Source organism: Diceros bicornis, chromosome 16 (genome assembly GCF_020826845.1).
Source record: "Diceros bicornis minor isolate mBicDic1 chromosome 16, mDicBic1.mat.cur, whole genome shotgun sequence".
Lineage (NCBI taxonomy): Eukaryota > Metazoa > Chordata > Mammalia > Perissodactyla > Rhinocerotidae > Diceros > Diceros bicornis.
Window position 1 is genome coordinate 65298752 of NC_080755.1, and position 23883 is coordinate 65322634.

Here is a 23883-nt window from a genome sequence, read left to right on the forward strand (position 1 = left end):
TGTAGCATCGTCTGTAACTGCAAATAATTGGAAGCCACCTGAGTGCCCACACGTGGGAGAGTGGTTGGGTAAACTAGGGAATGTCCACACAGTAGAGAAAAGTGTGAGGAAGAGCTCTCTAAAGTGATTTCCAGGACCGTCCGTCAGGTGAGGTGTCCAGGTGGGGATGTGTGACTGGGTCCTGTGGCTTTTAGGCCAGTGCTCCTCCACCACCACTTCTTAGTTACCAAAAGCATCATAGTGCGGTAACTAATTAATACATAATGGATCCCAGACTTCCTTTTGCAAGGCCTTTAAATGAGTCATTCAGTTAGTAAACCTAGATTTCTGTTCTCCAGACATACAAGTAGCTAGTGCTTCTCACCTCTTTTTCTACTGTGTTTTCTGAGTTGAGGGACCCCAATGTTAATATATTTTGAAAAGAAGACTCTATGTTCAGTTTTAAAACACCGAGTATAAATGAACTCTTCAAAGGGCTGCAACAGTGGGATTGGTGTGTGCTACTTACTACCGAGGAATTCCCACCGTATCTGACCTCTGTTTGAATTTGACTCCACCACTTAGAATCTCTGTGATATTGGTCAGGTCACGTACCATCCACAGCTTCGGTTTCCTAATTTGTAAAATAAGGATATTAATAATTACATTTTATGGTTATTTTGAGGACTGTATAAGTGCTTAGCACAATACTTAGCTCATAGTAGCGAGTACAGAAATTATAGCCACAGTAATATTGTCTAAAAGAATAAATCCTTTTAAAGAGGCAACAGAATAAAAATGGTTAAAAAAAACTTCTTAAGATGTTTTAAATAATATATATTGCTATATATAAGGCATAACTTTTCCATAAACATTCTGAAACGATGTTATACAATTTGAAAGACTAAATGTGGCTTTTTTAATACGTATAAGTTACTTTCTCTGGATGATCTTCAAAAATTGGAGATTTTAAAAAACCTACATTGTGTCAGAAAATAAGGACGTGCCCATCACGCGCACACGCGCACACACACACGTGCACAATAATGGGAACATGTCAAAGGGACATGGGAGCCAACGGAAAGAGCTCCTGGTGGCCAGAGCTGAAACAATTGGAGCAAGAACAAAAGTGAAGTAATATTGGATTATAACCCACAGTACAAAACAAATATCTGTGAGTCCTTACTGCTATGAATATGATTGATTGAGTAGATGAATAGATGAGGAAGAAGAGACAAACCTCCCGTGCAGAAGAATTCCAAATAATGGATGTAGACACTCCACTCTCAGGAGGATGCCTCCCCGCTCCTGAGGCGTGAGCTGCGTAGTCACTTCCTATTTCCCTCCAGAGTGTACACGATGGGAGGGGTTGATAAACAGACTAACTGCAGTGGAGAAACCTGACAGCATTACTTCAGCCAGGTAGTCGAGGTCAATGTCGGCAGTCATGAAGCATGTTGTATATATCATTGATGTCCTGGGATGGAAATGGGACTCTCCCTCCCCAAACCCATAACCCTGGTCTAATCACGGGGAAAACATCAGGCAAACCTCAGTTGAGAGACATCCTACAAAATACCTGACCAGTCCTCCTAAAAACTGTCCCGGCCCTCTACAACAAGGGAGGTCTGAGAAGCTGCAAAGGCACACAGCTGGTAGACAAGGGACTTGGAGTGGATCCTGGGTCCACCACACACCACCAGCCTCTGATGTGACCCGTGAGAATCGGGAGAATGCTGAGCAGAGATGGCCAATTGTTATCCTTGCCACTGACCTGAATTTCTGTGATTGGTTGTTTTTCCTTTACTGTTTCAAGTCTGTAAGGTTCTGCCGTGATCTTAAATATCTCTTCATTTCTGTGTCTTGCCTTTGCTAGGAGCATATGCAGACACATCAAGCCGGTCCTTCTTTAAGCTCTCAGAAGCCGAGAGTGTTTAAATGTGACACTTGTGAAAAGGCTTTTGCCAAACCCAGCCAGCTGGAACGACACAGCCGCATCCACACAGGTAACGACACACAGCGTGGTGCTGGTTTAGGGGCAAACAGCAAGTAAATGTTCATTTACGATATAATGCATTATTTATAAAGCAAAGTCCATATATTCAGTTTTCTCCTAATTTTTGATCAATTTATCACGCTAACTTTTTCAAGTAAAAGTTTTTGCTATTTACACTGTGACCATAGAAAATAGAAGCCATCAGGCAAGAACTCCCTTGCCGTCCTGGAACCTGGACTGCATTGGCACCCTGCCCACCCCCCGTCCTCCAGGTCCCGTCTCCTCGTGCCTTGGAGGACTTCATTCCTTGTCTTTCTCTTATATCTTCAAACTTTTCTTTACTGGCTTTTCCTGTCACCACCTAAATCTACTCAAGTCTTGTGTCTTAGAGAAAAAAACAACAAAACAAAGAAAGAGACTCCCGTCTCTCTCTGCCTCTTGTGATGACCCACCTCAACCCTCTGTCCCACCCCACTGACACTCTTGCCAAGGTCTTACTGGCCTCTGCTGCTCACACACAAACTGGACATCATCCCTGACTCACTTCTGCACCGTCAGCCCATCTCCAGTCCCCAGTTCTGTGGATCCTGCGGGCTGCCTCTCCCTCAGAGCCTCCCTTTGCTCTCTGTTGCCATGGCCCTACTCTGCTTTGGCTGACAGTGTCCTCAGGACTACGGAATCGGCCTCCCACCTGGTCTGGTCTCCCCGCCGCTCCTCCAGCCCTGTGTTCACACAGCAGCCAGACTGAAACCCTAAGAGGCAAATATGCAGTCTCGTTTCCCTTCTGAGCACCTCACAGTGGAACCCTGCGACCTGTGAAGCCTTCATAATCCACATCCTTGTCCCTCCAGCACCCCGGCCGTGGGAAGTCTCAGGTTCTTGAATTCACCTTGCTGTCTGGTGCCCCGACACTTGCGAAGAGTGTTCTCTCTGGCTGGTTATTGTCTTCCCGGCCCTTCTCCCCCTTTGCCTGCCCATCTCTGACTGACCCTCAGGTGTCAGTGTGGATACCCCTCCCCAAGAGGCTGCTGTACCTAGCGGTGCCCCAAGCCACACTCTGCATTGAGGTCCTTACCTGGCCCGCGGGTTCGTGCCTTCTCAGTGTTGTCCTTGTTTATCAGCACAGATTCCAGCGCCAACCAGGTGTTCAGCAAATAGCTTTTGTTTAAGAGAAAGAAACTACTAGTTGCCTTTTACAATAAAATAGATGCATCTGAAGGGTTTGGAGAGACCCACTTAACACATGTGTCTGTGTACTTGCTGGCTGGGGACCGCATCGTGGACGCTCCACCTTCAAACCAGCAAAGGTGCTTTTCCGGCTTCTTATCTCTCCAACTTCCCCATCTGCCTCCAGCCAGAGAACCCTCTGCTTTTAAAGGGCGCATGTGATTAGAGTGGACCTGCCAGGATAACCGCCTTTTTGACTCACCCAAAATCATCTAACTAGTGACCTTAATTACCTCTGTGACAGTCCTCTTTTTCCATGTAGCAGAACATAATAGCAGGGGTGACATCCTCATATTCACAGTCCCAGGGATTAGGGCAGGAGATCTTGGGGGCCATTTTTAGGACTCTGCCTCCCACAGGTGAGCTGTGGTGAGACCTCCTTTGTGGAGGCCACTGGACAGAAGGAGGAACAGACTTAGGCATGGCATAGGTGACACCCTGGGAGGATGAAGAGCAGCCTTGCGGGGCCTCGTGCTGACACATGATCCAGGAGGGCCTCGTGGGAAAGGGACCAGATGCCTGACCAGGAGGCAGCCAAGCAGAGTGCATGGGCAAGAACCTTCTAGACCAAGGGGAAAGGTTTGTGCCAGCCCTGGCACAGGAAAGGACTCAGCCCCTGGGAGCTTGGAAGTGGGTGAGTGTGCGGGGATGAGTGAGTGGCAGCAGGGGACACAGGACTGCCAGGCCCGGGGCGGGTGACGCAGAGGAGGGTGCTGAGTAGGGACGGCACCAGATCCTGGAGGAGTGCTCATCTAGGCGGCTCCCAGCAGAAGTCAGACTTGGCAGCTTTTCCTTCCCTTTCTCGGTGTCTGTGTTAAAAGCTATTGAAGCTATAAATACAGCTCTTAAAAGCTGTATTGAAAGCTATTAAATAACATTGTAAAAAATATAGTATAAAATCATGCTTTTAATTAAATGGATTTGATATTCTTGTGTCCTTAATGTCTTTTTTGCTTTACTGCCCACGATGTATTAGAAACATTTTGTTTAAACCATATGTGCTCTACTTTTATTTCTAGATGTTTCCAGGGCTTTTAATAGCTTTTGATTAAATAGTTTTATTTTGTGCCTCACCATGGAGTTGATTTGCTGGAATCCTGTGAATTAGCAATCTGAGTGATGTGGCAGAAAGAACATCATTATGATCTTTTTAGAACTTGCATAGCTTCTTCAGAATTATTTTTGTCTATACATGCTTGTCAAATGAGGTCTCCTAAGAGACACTGAGGTGTGACTGTCCTTTCCCTCAGGGGAGCGGCCATTCCGTTGCAGTCTCTGTGAGAAGGCCTTTAATCAGAAGAGTGCTCTACAGGTGCACATGAAGAAGCACACCGGGGAGAGGCCCTACAAGTGCGACTACTGTGTCATGGGCTTCACCCAGAAGAGCAACATGAAGCTCCACATGAAGAGGGCCCATAGCTACACTGGTAAGGGACGCACTGTCTGCCTGAGAAGCCGTGTTTGTAAGTGACCTGTGACAGACAGAACTCTCTGTAGTGAGTGGTCAGTGCCCGAGGGGTCCGTGCCACGTCGTCTCCGCAGGGTTTCAGGAAGGCCGCTTTGCCTGCAGCGTGCAGTCCAAGGCTCTGTCTCAGTGTGCGTGTTGCCGAGCGCTGGGGTCAGAGTCAGGCCGCATCTGCGCTGCGTGCCCTCTGTGTGCATCCTGTGACTCAGAGCAGGCGCACCGATGGGCCTCCGTCCTCCTTGTGGACTGCTTGTCTCCCTCCTGATCATCTCTGTCTCCACACAGAATCTGGGAATGACACTGAATAGCCTAGACAAGGCTGCAGTGGACATAGTCGCTATACAGGGAGGGGGGAGCTAGAAATGTAGTGTGAATAGAGCCGTCATGTGTCTCTGACAGAATCAGCGAGTTTCAGAGGCACGTATCTCAGGTTCATGTTAGTGGTTTGGGATGGTGTGGTCCATGAGTGACGTTAGCCGGGCCCTCCATGGTGAGTGGTGTAGTGTGCAGCGGTGTATGGAGAACCACAGGGAATAGAACACTTCTTGTTGTGGGAGTTTTTGAGGAGGAGAACATTTATTCTCATGTCTACGCTCTAATGTCTACGCTTCCTACTTTACTTTCTGTTAGGAAAATCATGCATGTTATTTTATTAATTATTAATCACTCATCACTGATAATTGTATTAATAAACCTTTATGGGAGTGAGCATACGAAACAAGTGTATGTGTATTCATATTCAAATAAAGTGATTGTCACCACCGACAGAATTATTTAACCTGCAGCTCAAATTATTTTTTTCCACTGGGATGGAAAGCAAATCAATTTAGAAATTTCTTGTCTGTGTTTAAATTGTCTTTATTTAACGTGAATAATTGTGCTGAATGTCTGAGACTCTGCCTGTTGTTGCCTTGTCTACACTGCAGGAACTTTGCAGGAATCCGCTGGCCACCAGGAGCATGGCGGGGAGGAGCTGAGCCGGACCCTCCACCTGGAAGAAGTGGTGCAAGAGGCCGCAAGCGAGTGGCAGGCCCTGGCCAATGTGTTCTGACACAGCCTGACGTCTCTTAAGAGCGTTTCTGAAGTTAAATGTTGTGAAGAACAAAGCACTTGGAATTTCGGTTTTGAAGCTTCAAGTGTTAACAATGTTACCACAATAGTTTTTTAGCTATAAAATTATCTAAAGAATCATTGTCTTTCAGAGACTTAGAAAAAAACTGGGGAAAATGTAGACGCGTTGTTCTCATTTGTCTACAGATCGCTGAACTCAGGTACTACAATAGCAGTCTCACCTTCCATTCCGTGGCCAGTGTATCTAGTTAAAAAAGAAGTTAACTGGATCTTACTATCATTGTCGTGTGATTTCTTTGTATTAGCAAAGACAAAAGTTAACATGGAAAAAGTAAGATAGATTTTCCTCCGTGCTCTCTGTTATAAGAAGCATAGATTATAAAACACACATAAGATAGGTGCATGAAGTTCAGAAAAATTGTTAGAACACAGGGAAGTTTTGTCCACTTTTTTCTCTGTGCATTTTGAAATTAGTAGAAATTGACTCTTTTTAGTCCACCATAAGTTAATATAACTAATACCTTGAGAGATGGCTGGACCAATTCTCTCTCCATTACAAATGTCTAATCATTAGTTACAAGAATGCAGTGTCTGGGGCCTAAACATGGGGAGCAGAGTAAACCTGACACACAAATGAGGGTTACCTGTCTGCACGGGGGGACGCCACACGTCTCCCCAAATCGATGTTCAGGTACATGGGTTAGATTATTGCAGAAAGCACAAGCCATACATCGCCAACAGGAAATCACAGAATTGTTTCCTAGGAACCAAGTAAGCTCGGCCCTGTCTTCCTTGATAATTAAGAAGTGCGTTTGTAGTTTGAGGATAAGAACCCATACAAGCCCCGGATTTCCTCTTCATGCATAAGCAGGTGTGTTTTTTATTTCAGGGAATTCTTTAGTGTCATCAATGGTGCCACATTGTACATGTCCCAAACCAAATCCCCGCCCGTGCCGGGGCAGAGTGCACGGCGTTCCTACAGCATTCCAAAGACGGAAAGTTCTTTACTTCATGTGAATTTCTCCTTTGAAATTATTTATATGTTCTATATATAAATACATATGTACATATACAGATATATGGGCCTCTGTGTGGCTGAACAGTATATTTTGTAAATATAAGCACTAGTTCCAATTACAAAGAGAGCATCAAAGTTTTTACCTCCCTACGAGCACTTCAGATCAGTATTGTATTCATTTTATTAATAAATGGATATCTTTTTCATTGTAATATAAAGCTGGGGTGGTTTTTTGTTTTTCCTGAGAAATAATTGCCTTTATTTTCTCTCATTGTCTCCCTGGTTTCAGAAGAGAGCAGTTTTATTATAAATATTGTATGGACTTTGTATATTAAGAGAGGAGCTCATTTCGATTCCTGACGAAAGAGACATTTCACTGTTATTTTTTGAAAGGGCATCTTTTGATTTTTTGTTGTTCACTTTTGGCATATGTATATAAGTAATACTGATGGTGATATAAAAGCTTTTGTTATGTGAAAATATTTAAGTCAGAAAGCTGTTAAATAATATTACTCTTTTTTTTCAAACTGCTTTGTGTATTGTATATTTTTTTAAGGAAAAAAAGCCTTATTTGACTTATTCTTGTGATGCTGGACTTATTATATACCCTGAGGTTTTCCTTGAATGTCAGTGTGTATACCTGGCTGTAGTCAGTATATTCAGAATAATTGTAATTGTGCCAGAGTTTTAAAAGTTCTGCTTTTAATGCACTTTCTTTTATAATTTTGTATTAAAATATTTTAGAAATGTTGATTAATTTTGGTGAACAAATATCCCCAAAATTGAAATTATTGGAATTTTTAAAATTTTGTTCTTGCTAGCTTATTTATTTTGGTTTTAGCATTAAATGTCATCTCAGGACAGTCTCTAAAAGGGGTTTGTTTAATTCCTAATTGTGCGGAAAGCTTAGTTCAGTGAACTGTATTGGTGAACTGCCTGCTTAAGTCAGTCCTTACCGGGGGAATCTGAAGCCTGCTCTTGTTTTGGTTAAAGAAAAAGAAAAAGTCTATCAACAATCCATTTTGTGAGTTTTCCCAATTTATTAGCAGGCAAACACAAGACATTAATGCATTGTTTTGATTTCCTTCCCGATTGTAAAAGCTGCTGCTTTGCAAAACTTTTCTTGAAAATATAAGGTTTTGTAAAGACATAATTTCACTTGAACCTTTGGTGGAGTACAGAGTGATCTTTATTGTTACTGGTTGATAAAAAGTCTTCTGACGAGATTTCTAGCTTCCTGCATAACCAGGGTTTTGAGGATTGATAACTGTATTTTTAGAAATATCTCAGCATATCTGCTTTGGAAGAACAATAAAAAATGAAGTTAGGAAATGTGATTAATTTTTTTTCTTTTTAAAATACTTAATATAAAATAGTTTGGCACTTGAATTAATTTCAAGTTCAGGTAATTTTTAACAGAAAAGAAGTGTAATGATATTTTCCTTTACCCCTGTGAAGTCCAGACAATGCAAGCTCACCCTTATAAGGTCTACTTGAAGAGCTTCACACCTTAAAAATCAGGATAAGGCTCAGTGACAGGCACGCCATCTGTATTAGCTACAAGTATCATTACTGTTCCCAGTTATTTTCATCATTGGCCATATTAAATAGTATCCTGGTCCTTTAGGTACCTTTTGAAAGTTCATAACTGTCTAAACCACTTTTGTGGTAAAATGTAAAGCAGCTAGATAAGCTGAAAGGAAGAATTGCCTTGCCACAGATACTAAACTCAAAACTGCGTTTGTGTGATGCTGAGGGAGCAGGAGGAGTCTAGTGTGCGTAGAATCCAACCCGTTAGGTCATGCAGAAGTGGTCCTATTTTCATAGATTCAATTAAAACATCTTTTCAAAAATGTGAACTCAAATGCCCCCATCCCCGAGCTCTCCTTTTGCCCCTGTTAAATACTTCGGTGCTTTGGCAGGTATTAAGTAGGGGCATCCCACAAGGAACGGAGATGAGCCTGCTGCCTGTGAGTTCCGTAGGAAGCTCATCCAACTGTTCTCCATCCTCTGACGATGTGTTACTGATGGAACGTGAACAATCTGTCCTAATGAGTAACTGCCATTGTTCCGTCAAATTTCCGTTCCATCCGGTTTCAGCATTTAACTAGGGAATGTTTCTAGTACAGTATTTTGTACTCCCCTGCCCATTGTCATTTTTAAGGAAATGTGAATTTGAGCTTTACAGTTAAACCTGGTGTTCTCTGACTTCATCTAAACTCTTACATGTTGCTGATGTGCAAGAGGCGCATGCGTTAGTACAGGCACAGACTGTAGCAAGTGCAGTGGACTCCTGTTCTTCCACGGACTTTCCTCTGCAGAAGAATATTCACAACTCATGAAGACACATTTTTAACAAATGATCAGCTTTATGTAACATCTTTTAAAGAAAATATGTAAGATATATAGATCTGCTTTCTGGTTATTATTTTTAGAGATATCTCATGCCTGTTTTTTGCATATTTTTTTCCAGAAGTTTATTTCAAAGACAATACTGTGCTCCCCCCACCAAAAAAAAGTTAATCCAGGAGTTGATCATTGCTAATTTATCCTTTTTCTACAATTTATTGTATAAAGTGAGGCAAGATGAAATTATAAAATTGATACTTCTGGATCTAGATTTCTTCTCTTTTTGCCACTTAATCTCTATTTATGTAATGTAGGTGTTTTGGAATTTTTAGAATTTCAAAAATGCTGACATACATGTTTGGGGCCTCTATATCTTTACCTTCTTCTAGCGAAAATTAGCATTTTAGAAATCAAGTTCTTCATTGTTTAAAAAGTGGGAGCAGGGGCCGGCCCGGTGGCGCAAGCGGTTGGGTGCGCGCGCTCCGCTGCGGCGGCCCGGGGTTCGCTGGTTCGGATCCCGGGCGCGCACCGACGCACTTCTTGGCAGGCCGTGCTGTGGCGGCGTCCCATATAAAGTGGAGGAAGATGGGCACAGATGTTAGCCCAGGGCCCTCTTCCTCAGCAAAAAAAGAGGAGGATTGGCGGATGTTAGCACAGGGCTGATCTCCTCACAAAAAAAAAAAAAAAAAAAAAAAAAAGTAGGAGCAAACAGACTTTTTGGAAGGTTAGAAGCCCTGCATGTCCCTAGTAAAGACATTGTCTTGGTCTCGGTAAGGTTCCTACACCAAGTGTCACGTTTGGTCTTCATTGTCCAGTCTGAGTTGATCCCCTTCTCAGTCACACTCATGCACAAATGAGCACACACACACTCATTCCCTGTCACACCCACCCACATTTTACACAGAGGCACTGTGCCAGTTTTTTATATGGATGACTAATAAAATATTGTAAAGAACTAAAAAATAAAGATTAAGTGGCAGGAGCAAAAGGCAGTAATCATAAAAGATTTTGCTATTTAATCTTTTTATGTTTAATGCTTTACAGCATGAAGACTTTGTATTAAATCAAGATTTGTAATCTGACAAATTCTAAAATGACATAATGATTCATTCTGGATTCACCACTAAAGAAAATTTTTAATTTTTTTTTTATTTACAGAAGAAACCTTTTTTTATCTTCAAAATTATTTCATGGTCTATTTATACATTGGATGATATTTACTTAATCCAATTTTGTATTAGAAATGGATAGTTATGCCAAAAGCCACTGTGCTGGCTTTAAGAATAATAAAAATAGTTTTTGTATTATTTTTAAACTCCTGTATATTTACTTATTTGGGTCTTGGGTGAGTTATACCCATTTAAAGATGGACATTTTCTCTAGGTACATTTTCAGCATGGGTTAACACAATACAACAGTGCTGAATTTGCAGTAAATTCAGATCTATGGGGTTTGAATAGTGTGAGGGTGTCTAACTTTCTATGCTTGAGGATATTTTCTTCTTTCTCTCGTTTGTCGGGTGTTGGAGAGTGACTTGAAATGAAATGAAAATCAATTGTAATATCAGTTTATCCATTCACAAGACATGTGGGCTATTGGGCTTTCCTGGAAATAGCAATGGAGTTGGTTTATATTGTAGCATCTAATCCTTTTTAAAGATATGTTTCCAAACTTTTAGAAGTTCATAGTTTATAGAGTCATTATCCTGTTGAAATAACAAATGAAAGATATCTTTTTTCTTAGTTCACCTTTTTCCTAGCACAGAGTAGGAACTCCATACATTTTTCGGACTGAAATAGCTAAAGCGATATTGATTTTTTTCCTGGACTTTGCTCAGAGGGAATGGTAAGAAATTGTTTTACCATTCTTCTTGCTTATTTGTTTATAGAGGAATATTGCTTTAATAGTTTTAAAAATATGGTGAGTGGAGGAAGGGGATTTTTTTAAATTATCAGGTTATGGAAAATTTGTTGCCTCTACAGTGGATTGCCTCAACTGTATAAAATGCTTCACCAGATGAGTTTTTCCAGAATGCTTGGCTCTCTTATGATGAAAGAGTGTTCTTATTTAAACACAATTAAAGGCGTACTCGAGTTTACAGAGCATCTTGTGCACTGGCAAAGCCAAGAAGTAGGGTGACTTGGGACCTCAGGTCAGATTAGCCAAGGCACTGCCTGGCTGTCTGTCTGTAGGGCTCTCTGTTAACTTCTCTAGGCCTGTCCCTTTGTCTACAAAATTAGTTGATTAAATGTATTCCTTCCCAGCTCTACAACCTTCTACTTCTATTTTCAGTTAAGGAGCTATGATGTTTTCAGAAACTATTCTCTATAGATCTCTCATTTCTGCAAGTCTTACCAGCAAAGCACTGTCTGCCTTTGCTCCATGATCTTTTCAAGGCTGTTTGTATAGAACGCAGCCTTAGGAGATAGAGAGAGCTTCTTCCTCCAGAGCAAAGCAATGCTTGTTTACTCACCAGTATAATCAAGATATGTCTCACTCTGAGGCAAAGGTCAGGCCAGTTGCAGTCTACTATAAAAGATTCAGGTTCCCTAAGCCCTGGACTCTCTCCTACAATACAACCCACTGTGCTTGCAGGCACCACCTGGCCCACTTTGGGTCACCCTGTGGGGACTGGGGCTTGGGTAACAACACAAATGCTGCTGCTCTGGCTCTTCCTACTGTGAGTAATAAACCCCTTTGTCTCTGACCCATGGGCCTCATGTCTTCTGCCAGCACCCTGGAAACCAGCAGGCCTTCCCATAAGCTGGCCAGTAGGGTAAAACCTCAGAGCCTTCGCACTTGTGGACAATGTGTTGTCAATTCTTTCTGGAGGCCTTGAAATATCCCTGGCTCAGCTTACTATATGAATGGGAATTTTTTACAAACGTCAATGATGAATTTGTTCCACACCATCCATAATGCTATTCCTATCACAGAGGAGCTTTTATTGTTACCTATACCTTTAAAGTATTAAATCTCTTTAGTCCCTAAGGAAAAAGTGAAAAATGGTAGCCTGTGTACCCACACACACTGCCTCACACTCTCCTTTCTACCAGTAAACAGATGTTTCCCTGATTTTATTATTCTGAGCCAACCAAGAGAGAGAGTTCTATGCCATTATTTTAGTATCAGAACAAGGTAATCATTGGTCACCCTGGTAACCAAGCCCTACGGGAAGAAATTCTTAATAATTAACACAAAAAAACTCATCTTGATATTATCTCAGCCAACTTTTTAGTAGTCCTAGGTAAAGATGGACAACAGCTGGCCATCTGCCCCAAGATACTGTTTACCATGCAATTTTTCTGGGTCCTCTTTATCTTTCTCAAATTTAAGAATCCAAAGTCTTTATCCTTTTTGTGTAACCTTTTATTTTTGAAGCAGTTTCAAACACAACTTGCAAGAATAGTACAAAGAAGCCTTCACATACTCTTCATCAAAGACCCCATGCAAGTATTGCCAAAAGTGCAAATCATGATGTCTTTATGCAGACAGATCATAACGTCTTTATGCAGGACCACACATGGCACGCAGCTCTCATGTCCCTTGATCCTCTTCACACTGGAACAGCTCCCCTCTGCCTTGGCTCTCATTACCTTGACATTTCTGAAGACCACAGGCCAGTTATTCGGCATGTGGTCCCCCAATTTGTTCCTCCAGTGTTTCTTCCTGAGTGGGCCAGACCATGCATCTTTGGTCAGAACATCACAGAAGCGATGCTGTGTTCTTGTTGCGTCTTATCAAGATGACACATAATGTACATTTGTCCCATTATTGATGGTGTTAATGTTAACCTGTAATCATTTTACCCTCTGTAACCAATAAGTACTTGTGAGATACTTTGAAACCGTGCAATCACGTTCCTCATTCCACTTGCACCTGCTAGTGTAGCATCCAGTTGTGACCCCTACCCGATGGTTCGATGGCTGCCAAGTGGTGATTCTCTAGTTGGATCATTTCTCCTACATTTATTAGTTGGCATTCTATATTAAGGAAGAGCTTCCTTTTCTCCCTCCTTGATTTATTCTTGTATTTATATTGATTTCAGTTTGTGGATTCCTATTTTATTTACCAGGCTACAATGCATTAGGATCCTTATTTATTTTGATGCTCAAATAGTGCCAGTAGGGGTTTCTTCAAGGTAGCTTTTGAGTCCTTTTATATAGCCACATTATTCTTTGAACGCTTTCTTACTTTCTGGCCACAAGACATTGTTCTCTTTCCCTGGAATCAGCCATTTCTCCAAGGATCCCTGGTTCCCTTTAGTGGAGAGCAGATTTAGAAACCAAGAGCTGAGTGGTGGGTGTGCTCACCATCTAACAAGTGGATGGAGCTAGGAAAACCTGGGGGCATGTGTGCATGCAAGTGTGTGTGTGCTCACACATCCACGCCTGTATCTCTCCGTCACTATGTCTATACGTGGAACCACAGGTTCACACAGATGCTCCCAGTGCTGGCCAACACCACAGGTTTATTCCGGCTCTCCTCCTTCCTGCATGTGCCTCCCCTCCAACAGCGAGAGGCCTTGTCCTGCCACTCACAACATGTCTGCTGCCTTGCTCCATTCCTCTGTCTGTCTCCAGTCACCCGACCCCTCCTCATACAGTAGACCCTGGCCATCATCGTTCTCCTCAAGGAGGGAAGCAAAGAGCTACCCATTTTAAAAGCCATGTTTACTGACAGGCATTCTGGCATAGCCTTCTATTGCTCATTGCTCTGAGTTTGCTTGCCAAGTTATAGATAAAAGTGTCTCCAAAGAGACCAGGTTGATGCACAACAGTGCAGCAATGGTGTTACCTTAAGTGGTTTTGCCACAACTCGTGGTAAGAAAGGCAGGCAGGCTGCTGGCCTCTGGAGTCTAGTGGGAGTCTTCCATGTAGAAACGTACCCCCAGGGGACCCTCTTAGAAAGCAGATTCTGATCCAGGAGGTGTGGGCAGGACCTGAGACTCTGCTGGCTAACCAGCTCCACGGGATGCTGCTGCTGCCTGTCCACGGACACGCTGTGAGGAGCACGGACCCGGGCCCTGTGGACGTACGATGAGATATTCATGTCCTATCAGCACAGCGCACCTCTTCAGTGTCTCTCTCCCCCAGGTGGTCACCAACTCCTTGCTGACTCGTCTGCACTCTGTCACTTTGTGTACTCTCTCTTCCGTATCTTCTCTCATTAATTCTAAATCAGAGGAGGGAACTGGGCTTAGAACAGAAAAGGCCCTGGATAGTGCAGGATAGAGCTGAAGGATTAGTTATTTCATGGATGCTCTTGGGTCCTGACCTATTAATGAATCCAGCAGTTTGCAAGATTTCGTAGCTAGATAGACACATATATTTCACAGTGGTGGAGAGTTGAGAAGAGACTACAAGAGGAGGGGCCTTCACCCTGCCTAGTCGAGACAAGGTTGACTTTGTCTGGGGGGCAAATGACAGTGCCGATCGAAATCAACATGTTTCTCAAAAATTAGACAATTGATTTGACTTCCAGTACAAATGCTGTCAAAGAAAGTTGTTGCAGCATCTACACTGGAGTAAACCATGATGGATAACAAGTCACACAGCTTTTACTGAACTGAACTTGGCCAACTCTCCCTTAATATCACATTGCTTAGAATTTCAGTGACTATCCACTATTTATAATGGAGAAATCATAATAGAAAATGTACAAAATGCTTCACTTCCTGTTACCTTTTTGGGAAAAGAGGGAACAGTACTCTACTACAAAGTCCTGGTATTTAATTATAACATCTTGCCAAATGGGGATTTAGGAAATATTTGTTGTTACATGAGAAAAATATGCACCTGGTACGGACTGAATTGTGTGCCTCCTCCCACAAACTCATATGTTGAAGCCTTAACTCCCAATGTGACTGTATTTGGAGGTGGGACTTTTAGGAGGTAATTATGGTTCAAATGAGGTCATAAGGGTGGGGTCTTAATCTGATAGGACTGGTGTGCTTGTAAGAAGAAGGGGCACCAGGAGTGGGTGCACACAGAGAAAAGACCATGTGAGGACACAGCGAGAAGGCGGCTGTCTGAAGCCAAGCAGAGGCCTCCCCAGAAACCAAGTGTGCCAGCTCCTTGATCTTGGACTTCCACCCTCCAGAACTGTGAGGAAATACAATTTCTGTGCTTTAAGCTGCCCAGTCTGTGGTATTGTGTTAGGACAGCCCTGGCAGGCTAATACAGCACCAGAAATTATGAATGGCATAGCTCTCTCATTTTTAATTGCTACAAGAAAACTTTTCATTCACTGTTTTTCTCTGTCTCCAGTTCTTTCTCCTCACAAAATCCCGCTTCCAGTTTACAAAGCCATTCTTCCCTATAGCGCCTTATCTCCTGATCTAACATCCTCTCCACTAACCTCTGAACTGGCTGCTGATCTCAACCCTCTATCCAGAGTTCCTTTCCTCTGTGCTGGCACCCCAATCTCCAAGCTGGCAGGCTTCTTTACCAACTCCACGTTCTCAGTCTGGATGGAATGGCATGTGGGCAGCTGTGCAGATTGACACGGTGTATTGGAAAGCACGCTCATTGTGGTTTTCTGTTCTGATGGGGAAACACCTTCCTTCAGTTCCATAGACCCTCGTGACACCTCTAGGCTGCTAGCCATAATCCTTAAGGTAAGCACGCTGCGATGGGGAGCATCCTTGCTTACGAGGCTGGGGTTCCAGCAGCCCCTTCTCTGGGAGCTCAGCCTGGTAAATTAATCGTCATTCGACTTCAGGGGGAAAGATGCAGAGCTCTCTAGATAAGCACTCAGTGAGAACACATGTCCTATGGTTCAGTTCCTGTTTTGTATTGTTTTATTTTAAAATATTTATCTGAATAGTGTATGATTAGGGTAAATGCTGTGTTACTCCAGGATCTATGCTTGGTTTACCATTTAATGCATTTTGTATATATGTAACATTAAAACAGACTTGCCAACTAAAAGAAGACAATTTTTAAAATGTGATTATCTTTGCATGATTTTCCAAATTCCTCAGTCCAAGGGGGTTTGAGGAGAGAAGTGAAGAGCAAGGGAGGGGTTGGCATCGGCTTGGGGTCTGTCAGCCCCCCTGGTGGAGCCTCGGGCTGCCTGTCGTTGAGATGGGTCAACAACACACTTGCGTCCGGGAGCCCAGGAGAAGTGGCTTATGCCGTTCTGCAACTGCCCCAGAGTGGGCTTTCCTTGCTACGTCTCACCAAGGCAGGCAGTTTCTCACACCTGCTATCGAGACAGAAGGGAACCAGTGGTTTTGTTAAAAGCAAAACAAATGATTTCAGTTTATCTTTTTGAAAGAGAATTCTTGTAACCAAAAACAACTATACACAAAATTTCCAGAGTCACTTATTGTTGTCAATGTCTCTGCATGGCAGAAAGTAGTTTCTCAATGATCTTTAATGCTCAGTAACAGGGTGTTTACACTGGTAAGATAACAAAATGTAAATATATTTTAAAAGATTGTTTAAAGATTAATTCACATTTCTCTTTCTTGTGAGAGTATCCGTGCCCTGACAATGACCCCTGTTGCCCTTTCTCCTGTTAACATGTAAATCATCTGAGGATCCTGCAGCTCCTCTGCGGGCGCTGACAGGCGGCCCTGTGCTGGGACGATACCGTCTGTGCTCACGTGAGCTCTGAGACATGATATTTGCTTTCTATGGGCTCACATTCTGCAGACCAGAAGAAAAATAAAATAAGACACCCATGCAAATACCAGTAAAAGTTTATTATTTTATTTCAATATTCAAGAACAGTGTATACTTTCCACGAGACACATCATCACAGCACTTGCTGTTTGAGGGTAGCCACGAATAGAGATCACTCAGTCAACAAGCAGCTCGCAGGAGCAGAGTGCATGTGTCGAGGAACGTGGAGGGTTTGTTTCCGAAATTGTGTTCTTTTTTTTTTTTTTTTACCCTCTCATCATTGAGGCTAGATATTAATAGACATTATATGAAACCCACACTAAACATCCAGAATTAGGACGGGATTAAAGAGGTGCTTTGGGCCTTATGTTGACTATTCCTCGTCTTGGGTCTAAGGGAGAATGATACCAGTGTGGGGCTCTTTGGAAGGCCTGGGAGAGATCGGCTAAAATCAAAAGGCGGGAATCAGTAGGTTAGGAGGGGAGCACGGGAATGTCAGCTCATGTTAGGAGAGAGTGTGATTCTGAGGAGCTCTCTCCGTCCTCCTCGGGGGGTTGGCCAGGCCCAGCCATATGCTAGGGTGGCCATTAGGGACAGGTACATTCCTAAGCCTAGTCACTAAGCATGTTCGCCTCTGGGAGGCAAGCAAGGGACGGTTATCTTTCCACTGAGGGTTAGTATTTGCTGATGTGCACTGCCGTGATGAGCCTACCACTGGTCACCTTCCCTTTCCACAGTGACCAGTGGGACACTGCTGGGCTGCCCAGAAAACTCCCTAATCCTGCTCTGAGATGTGCGTCTCCCTGAACTCTCACTGGGGCTCTGCTTAGGAAACAGGTTGTTTGTAGAGGCCGCTCTGGTTCCACAGTGTCATCACCTAATTTCCAAGAAGATCCTGTTTCCCATTGGAGGCCGTCGCTCAGCCTGCCTTGCCCCCTTGCCCCCTCTCTGCCACGCACAAATTCAGCTAATCTGGGTGTGGTAGGCACCTGCCTGGAGGCGCCCCTCTCTGCACCCACCACATGGACTCCTCACAGCTGCCCGCCCGCCTTTCACGTACCAAACGCTCCCACGGGTGTGAAGCCACTCCTGACTGCCCAATCCTGTTAGGAAAATAAAGCGAACTTGAGGAGGTGAGAGAAGGGGGGGAAAAGAAACCAAAGGAAGCACGGATCAACACAGCCCTCACCACCCTGCACATGTCCCGTCTCCACGGCAGTGTGTCTCCACGGCAGTGCCCAAAAAGCCAGGGGATGCCAGGTCAGCAGCGCAAAGCAAGTCCAAAGATGGAGGGGTGAAAGAACTTGGAGGGCCGGCCGTGCCCCTGGACACACAAGCTCCGCGGTGTCCGGGCACGATACAGTGGAATGAGACTCTGAGGACACTTGGTCTTCAAACATAAAGGAACGGTTTACCCATTTTCTATTTGCGTTGTCTCCATTTAGCTCTTGGCCAGAAATTGCCAGTAGGATGCAGTGTGCCTGACCCTACTGTGTGCACAACTCAAGAGGCATTAGGCGAGAGGTCATTTGCTACAACTAGGTAATCTATGCGAACGGTATTAAATTCTTAAAGGTTATATTAAGAAGCGGAGGATGGGATTCTGTAACAAGAAGGCAGGGCTTCAGCGTCTAGCCATGGGTGATCCAGAACGACTATCTCTTCCTCCCTGAGAAAAGGAAACAGAGAATTAGGTGAGCCTCATCGGCCATTCGCGCGAGCAGCTGTTGGCATACCTTCCCCGCCAGGATCCCGTTTTTGCGGTGATCTGGTCACAAACGATTTGGGGCTCTCTCTCATTTGGGTGTGTTGCTAGAAATGCTGCCACAGAAAGCTGATCTTTTTGTTCCATTTCTCGCAACATGCTTTAGCAAGTGCTGATTGGATTTTCAAGCACCATAATAAATTCAATTCCCAGGATACAGAGAGCTGGTGGCTAATATAACACTGCATTTCTGGGGGTGAAAAGCTCAGTTGCTGTATTATCATGCTTTGAATGAGCACTTCATTTCTTTGGTTAGAGATTCCAGGGTAACCGAGGGACATTGTCTGTCAGGGACGGGTACAACCTCATCTTTGGCGAGATCTCAGTGTTGACAAGCATGCCAATAGGTGTGTCCACCAGGAAGAAGCAACTGCACGACTCGATGGGGGGGGTGGTCCTCTCTCCTTGTTCACCTCTCTGCTGTCTCATCAGGACAAATCAACCTCACGGTGGGGGCGGCGGGTGTCAGCAAACTGACTTCAAGGGGTTAGAACCAGGAACTGACATGTTTTCTGGACAAATACAATTTGAAATTTAAAAAAAAAGAGCTAGCGATCATTGAGCTGGACACAGTTGTGCAGTGGCCAGCAGTGCGAAGGTGGCCTGGGTGTGGGCACTGCTCTCTGAGAAGACAGTTTATCACTCCAGATGTCATTTAGACCGACACGGGAGAAATGCACTTTTTTTACATTCAAATTCTCTCTCTCCTTGAGTTTGCCTTTTTTATCTTAGGTCATGAATGAAAAATTGATCTCTCAAGGATTTCCTTTGGACTGTGAGCCCCCAGAAAGCAGGATGTATATGGAACCTGCTATTTGCCAGACAACAGATGCGCGCGGACCTAACTCTGGCCGAGGCTCGCTCTGCGTTTTCATTACACAGTAGCGTAACTAACTGAAGCACTCAAGCCAAAAATGCCTTACAAGTAAGGCATCCAGAGTGAGCTGACAGATGTCATTTCTTAGAGTTTTACTTTTTCCAAAAAGACCTCTATGTTGTTGAACAACTCATTGAAGGAATTTTATATTCCCAAGTGAAAACGTTTACGGAATTCTGGCCCTGAAATTACCTTAGGAATCATGACTGAAGTTTCCCTCCTGGGAAAGTGGCTTTCTCATATGACTGCAGGCAGCAGGGGCCGGAGCTCTGCCTCCGGGCCACCCCAATGCTGGGGAAGCCTAGTCTTTTCGTGTTGGAGCCTGGCTTAACTGATATAATGGGCCCTCAGAGCTGCCTCTGGAGTAGCCCAGAGTGAGGCAGCACTAGCCTCACCTTTTTCTGAATTTCCGAGAGATTAACCTTTAGGGCTGCCTTTAAAGTGTGATGTATTCCTGAAAAGTAGCAGAACCACTGCTCCATGAGACAAAGTACATTGTGCTGAAATGGATTAAGTTCCTGACATCCCTTGCGAGACAACTTAGGTGAGATACCATTTTAACTTCCCGATGGTTCCTTTTGAAATAAAAAATGGCGGAATGTTGGTTTTATTTTCTATTATTGTACCTACAATTTACTGAGTAGCTACCGTGAGCAAAATCTGTTACATCTGTTTTCTCTTATGAAAGAGAAAGCCAACCCCGGAGGTAGGTATTACCATCCTCATTTTAAGTTGAGGAGCCTGAGCTCAGAGAGGTTGAGTAATTTTCCCAGAGTCAGTCAGCTGGTAAAAGGGAGGCAGAATTAGCACCTCTGATGCCTCTGTTTCATGGTTTTTACCACTTTTGAATCATCTGATAGAAAGCGTGGTCTGCCCTGGGCAGGTGAATCGATGAGCCTGGACTCACGAGAAGTCTGGACTGAACTTCTGTCTCAGGGCTGGGAAAGAACAGAATCTATAGCAAAGTCCTACATTCTCTCTCCACTTTTACACCTCACAACCCTGCAGACACTACTACAAGTAGGAACGTGTGCCAGTTGACGTATTTGAAAATAAGAAACTCCTATTATATTTTGATGTAGCTCCCAAATGATTGGGAGAAATGCAGTTTTCTCTACTCGGTTTCTAACCAACAACACCAGAGTGCCAAATCTGAGCCCTTTCCTCGATTTTCAACAAGTGTACAAAGAGCAGGAAGAAAACACAGCTAAAATGACACGACCTTAAAAGCTATGAAATCCCCACCATCTCCACCCTCCTGCCTTCAAGCGCTTCTAATCTCTGGGGGACTTTTTGTAACCTATTGCAACTGCTCCATGTCAACTCATTTAGCCATATGACCACAGTAGGCCAGCTGGTGAACTTTTTATGTAATAAAATCTAATTCAAACCATGTTAAGGGAAATTTGTTTCAATTTGATAAATTGAAGCTTCTCTTGAAATACATAGAAATTTTAAAATTTCTAAACTACTGCTTACAAAAAGAACTTCTGGAAAATGTTGGCCCTATTTAACACACAACTGGGTTTCACACACCTGTGGCCTTTGCACACAGTAGGTGTGCTTGATAGCAGTGGGGCTTCTCTAGTCATCCAGGCAGCCCTGACACGCTCCGGCCTCCTGGAATCTTACAGCAACTGGGTACAACTCTGCACACACTACCGAGGACTAGAACCACATTTCCTACCCGGAGCCCCCACATCAGCCGGCCCCTCCCATCACTCAGCAGTCATCATTCATTCAGAGTGATGAGCGGTCAGAAAACTGGACAGCATAGTAATCAGTTACCCAGAACAGGATACATCTGTATTTCTCAGACAAGAGGAAATCACTACAACAGCAGATGTGGGCATTCCCTCCTGGGACAGGCTGGAGCAGGAAGTCTTGGGGGGAACCCAGAAACAGTCTGGGCATCGCAAGCGATTCAGACGCAGATGACCTCCTGGCCAGGGTTTGGGGTCACTAGTGGAAACACTGCTATTCTGAATGCAGGTCTGGGTTAAGACCCAGGACTCCTACAGGACCCTCATCCTCACCGTCTTGTTGCCACATTTCAGAATGGAGGCAAATACGTCATGATGGTCTCTGTTACTTGAATGTCTGGGGTAGAATTTATTTCCTTACTCAAATTTGCCTAGAATTTATATTGATCCTGCCTATGTTTTACCTGATATGAAATGAGTTAGCGACTCGGTGACTTACCATTCACTTCACATATTTAAGGCTTTTCCTCATAGGACTGACTTTCCTCAAAAGCAGAGTCTCACTTCAAATCACCCATGTGTGGCCCCAGCACCTACCAGAATCTAGACTCGTGGGTGGGGATTCCACACACACACGTGCTTGCTGAGTCTGCCTGAGCCGTGTTTCCTGACCCCCAGACACACACATACGTGACTCAGCATTGAATTAAAGATTAGGTAACCAAATCAACGAGGATTTGTGTTACAGACCAAATTATTCCCCCGTAAATTGTAAAATTTTGATGTTTCAATAAGCCAGGTATAAAGCAGACTCAGGTCAGAGCTCTCCCATCAGCGATGGCTGGTTGGGAGCCCTGTGCTTTGCTGGCAGAGACTGAGCCTTGTCACGGGGGACCTGGGGCTCGCAGGAGGCACGAGTCCTGCCTTCCACCTGTCAGATCCCATGGGTGATATAACCAACCCACGTACAACAGAACCTTTTAATGTTAAATTAAGTTGTCTACTGTGATCCCAATGGACGTTCTGAGAATGGGTTGAATGAAGGAGACGCTCGTGTCCTCATCAACAACCAAGAACCCCTAGAACATGGAGTCCACGGACACTCATGCCTCCCTCACATGTGACCGCTGGCCTGAAGACGCTATTACATGGCATAAGAACCCAGGGTGCATTTGTCTACAACGCCTGTACACCAGCCAACGAACCAGATGGAGCAGGACGCTCTGACGGTGTCTGGGAACTAAGCACAGACTAACGCCTCCTCTTATTTGCACCATCACGTCTTTCCCTTATCTGCAGCGAATATTCTACAGGAATACTAGTTTTTCACCCAAGAAAGATGAAAACAAAATCTTTCATGATTTGTTTCTCTCTCCACAGGGTGCTGGGGCATCGGGGCTTCATGCCTTTTATGATGACCTCTGTCCTAACAGACGAACCTGTCTTTTATTCACTGGCATCCGTCTTCCTTACCACGTTCCTTTAGGTGGGAAAGGAGCTGACTGGAGCACCGTGAATAGTTACAACTGTGGCTGTTGGTTGATCCCAGCTCTTGTGGCATCGGGCAGGGAGGTGGATGGCCTTGCTCGGGTTAAGAGTGAGGAGAATGGCGGGTGGGTTGGTATTCTAATGAGAAAGTAGGTGGGGACATCCATTTAGACAACGTTTGTTCCATCACAGTCTGCCACCACCAACATCGGTTTTGTATTCAGGGATGAAACGCACTCTCCTCGAGCCTTAAATCAGCGTGGGACACCGCCTCCAACGCAACGGGGAAGGCACAGTGTGTCTCCGCCCGGAGGGATCACCCCAGCTCTGGCTTTCAGCCCTGAAACGTTGACGCGTTGCTGGACCCTCAGCTCTGTTGCCAAATCCCTGGACGGGCGGCTAGAGAAATCCAGGCCTCTTCCTTATTACCCAGTCCAGGGGAATTCCCAGTCCAGTCCCCATTTTTGCTAGTCTCTGCCAGAGACACACGACAAGTCTGTCAACATTAAAACCTGAGTCACATTGTGTCACTCTCCCTGGAACCTGACGACGCCCCCATTCAGAATCAATGTCAGAGCCCTCAAGAGGGTCACAGGGCCCTCTGTGGGTGTGTGGGGGGCTCACCCTTCCCACTCCGTCTCCTCCTGGCCCCTGCTCGTCACTCCGTGCCATTGGCTGTCCCCACCCCCCTCCTCCTGGAACCTGCCCAGGCCTTTCCACTCTGTTCCTTCAGCCTGGAACACTGTCCCCGGGGGTGTGGCCAGCTTCTCACCTCCTTCCCGTCTTTGCCAAGCGCCACCTGCTCCACCAGGCCTCCACTGGCCACCCTCCCAGGAGCCGTAACCACCTCCCGGCACACAGAGGCTCCTGTCACTCTCGGCCCGTCTGCCTCTTCTGCTAGAGCATGTATTCTCTTCACTTCCTGTCACTCCCCACTAGAGTATAAGCTCCTTTAGGAGGCTGTGGGTCTCTGTGTGGGGGGCATCCCCAGCACCTGAAGCAGCACACAGCAGCTGGTGAGCTCCGGCCAGTGGCCAAGCAGAACTGCAGCATCGCAGGTGGTGGGCGCCCGGCCAGCCTGGACTCGGCCCCGTGCTGGGGGACCCCTCGAGGCCAGCTTGCCCCTCACCCACGGGGAGTAAGCCTGTCACTGTGTCCTCCTGAGGAAGCTGCCAATGCAGACGGCCGCCACCAGCAAGCTGGTCCCTTCCCAAGGCTCTCAGGCAGTTGGAGCCTGTTTACAACGATGTGCCTCAGGCCCCAGGAGCTGCCAGCGAGCCCAGGACACTACTGTGACCTCCGCAGGTCAGGTCA

The 23883-nt window shown here is 44.8% G+C and overlaps 2 protein-coding genes across 8 annotated transcripts in view; one reads left to right on the top strand and one right to left on the bottom strand.

Annotated features, from left to right (window-relative positions):
• The window catches only part of ZNF236 (zinc finger protein 236), a 118673-nt gene extending 111167 nt beyond the window's left edge, over window positions 1-7506 (top strand). For all 5 annotated transcript variants that reach the window (XM_058557320.1, XM_058557324.1, XM_058557321.1 and 2 more), the window contains 3 exons: window positions 1856-1985; window positions 4453-4629; window positions 5594-7506. In XM_058557320.1, coding sequence (XP_058413303.1) covers window positions 1856-1985; window positions 4453-4629; window positions 5594-5718 — 432 coding nt within the window. In that variant the 3' untranslated portion in view covers window positions 5719-7506. The remainder of the gene's footprint in view (window positions 1-1855; window positions 1986-4452; window positions 4630-5593) is intronic.
• A 9316-nt stretch (window positions 7507-16822) lies between these two features.
• Window positions 16823-23883, bottom strand: part of MBP (myelin basic protein) — a 148699-nt gene continuing 141638 nt past the window's right edge. For 2 of the 3 annotated variants that reach the window (XM_058557327.1, XM_058557328.1), the window contains exon 10: window positions 16823-18405. In XM_058557327.1, coding sequence (XP_058413310.1) covers window positions 18361-18405 — 45 coding nt within the window. In that variant the 3' untranslated portion in view covers window positions 16823-18360. The remainder of the gene's footprint in view (window positions 18406-23883) is intronic. The other variant, XM_058557329.1, reaches the window with a different exon arrangement.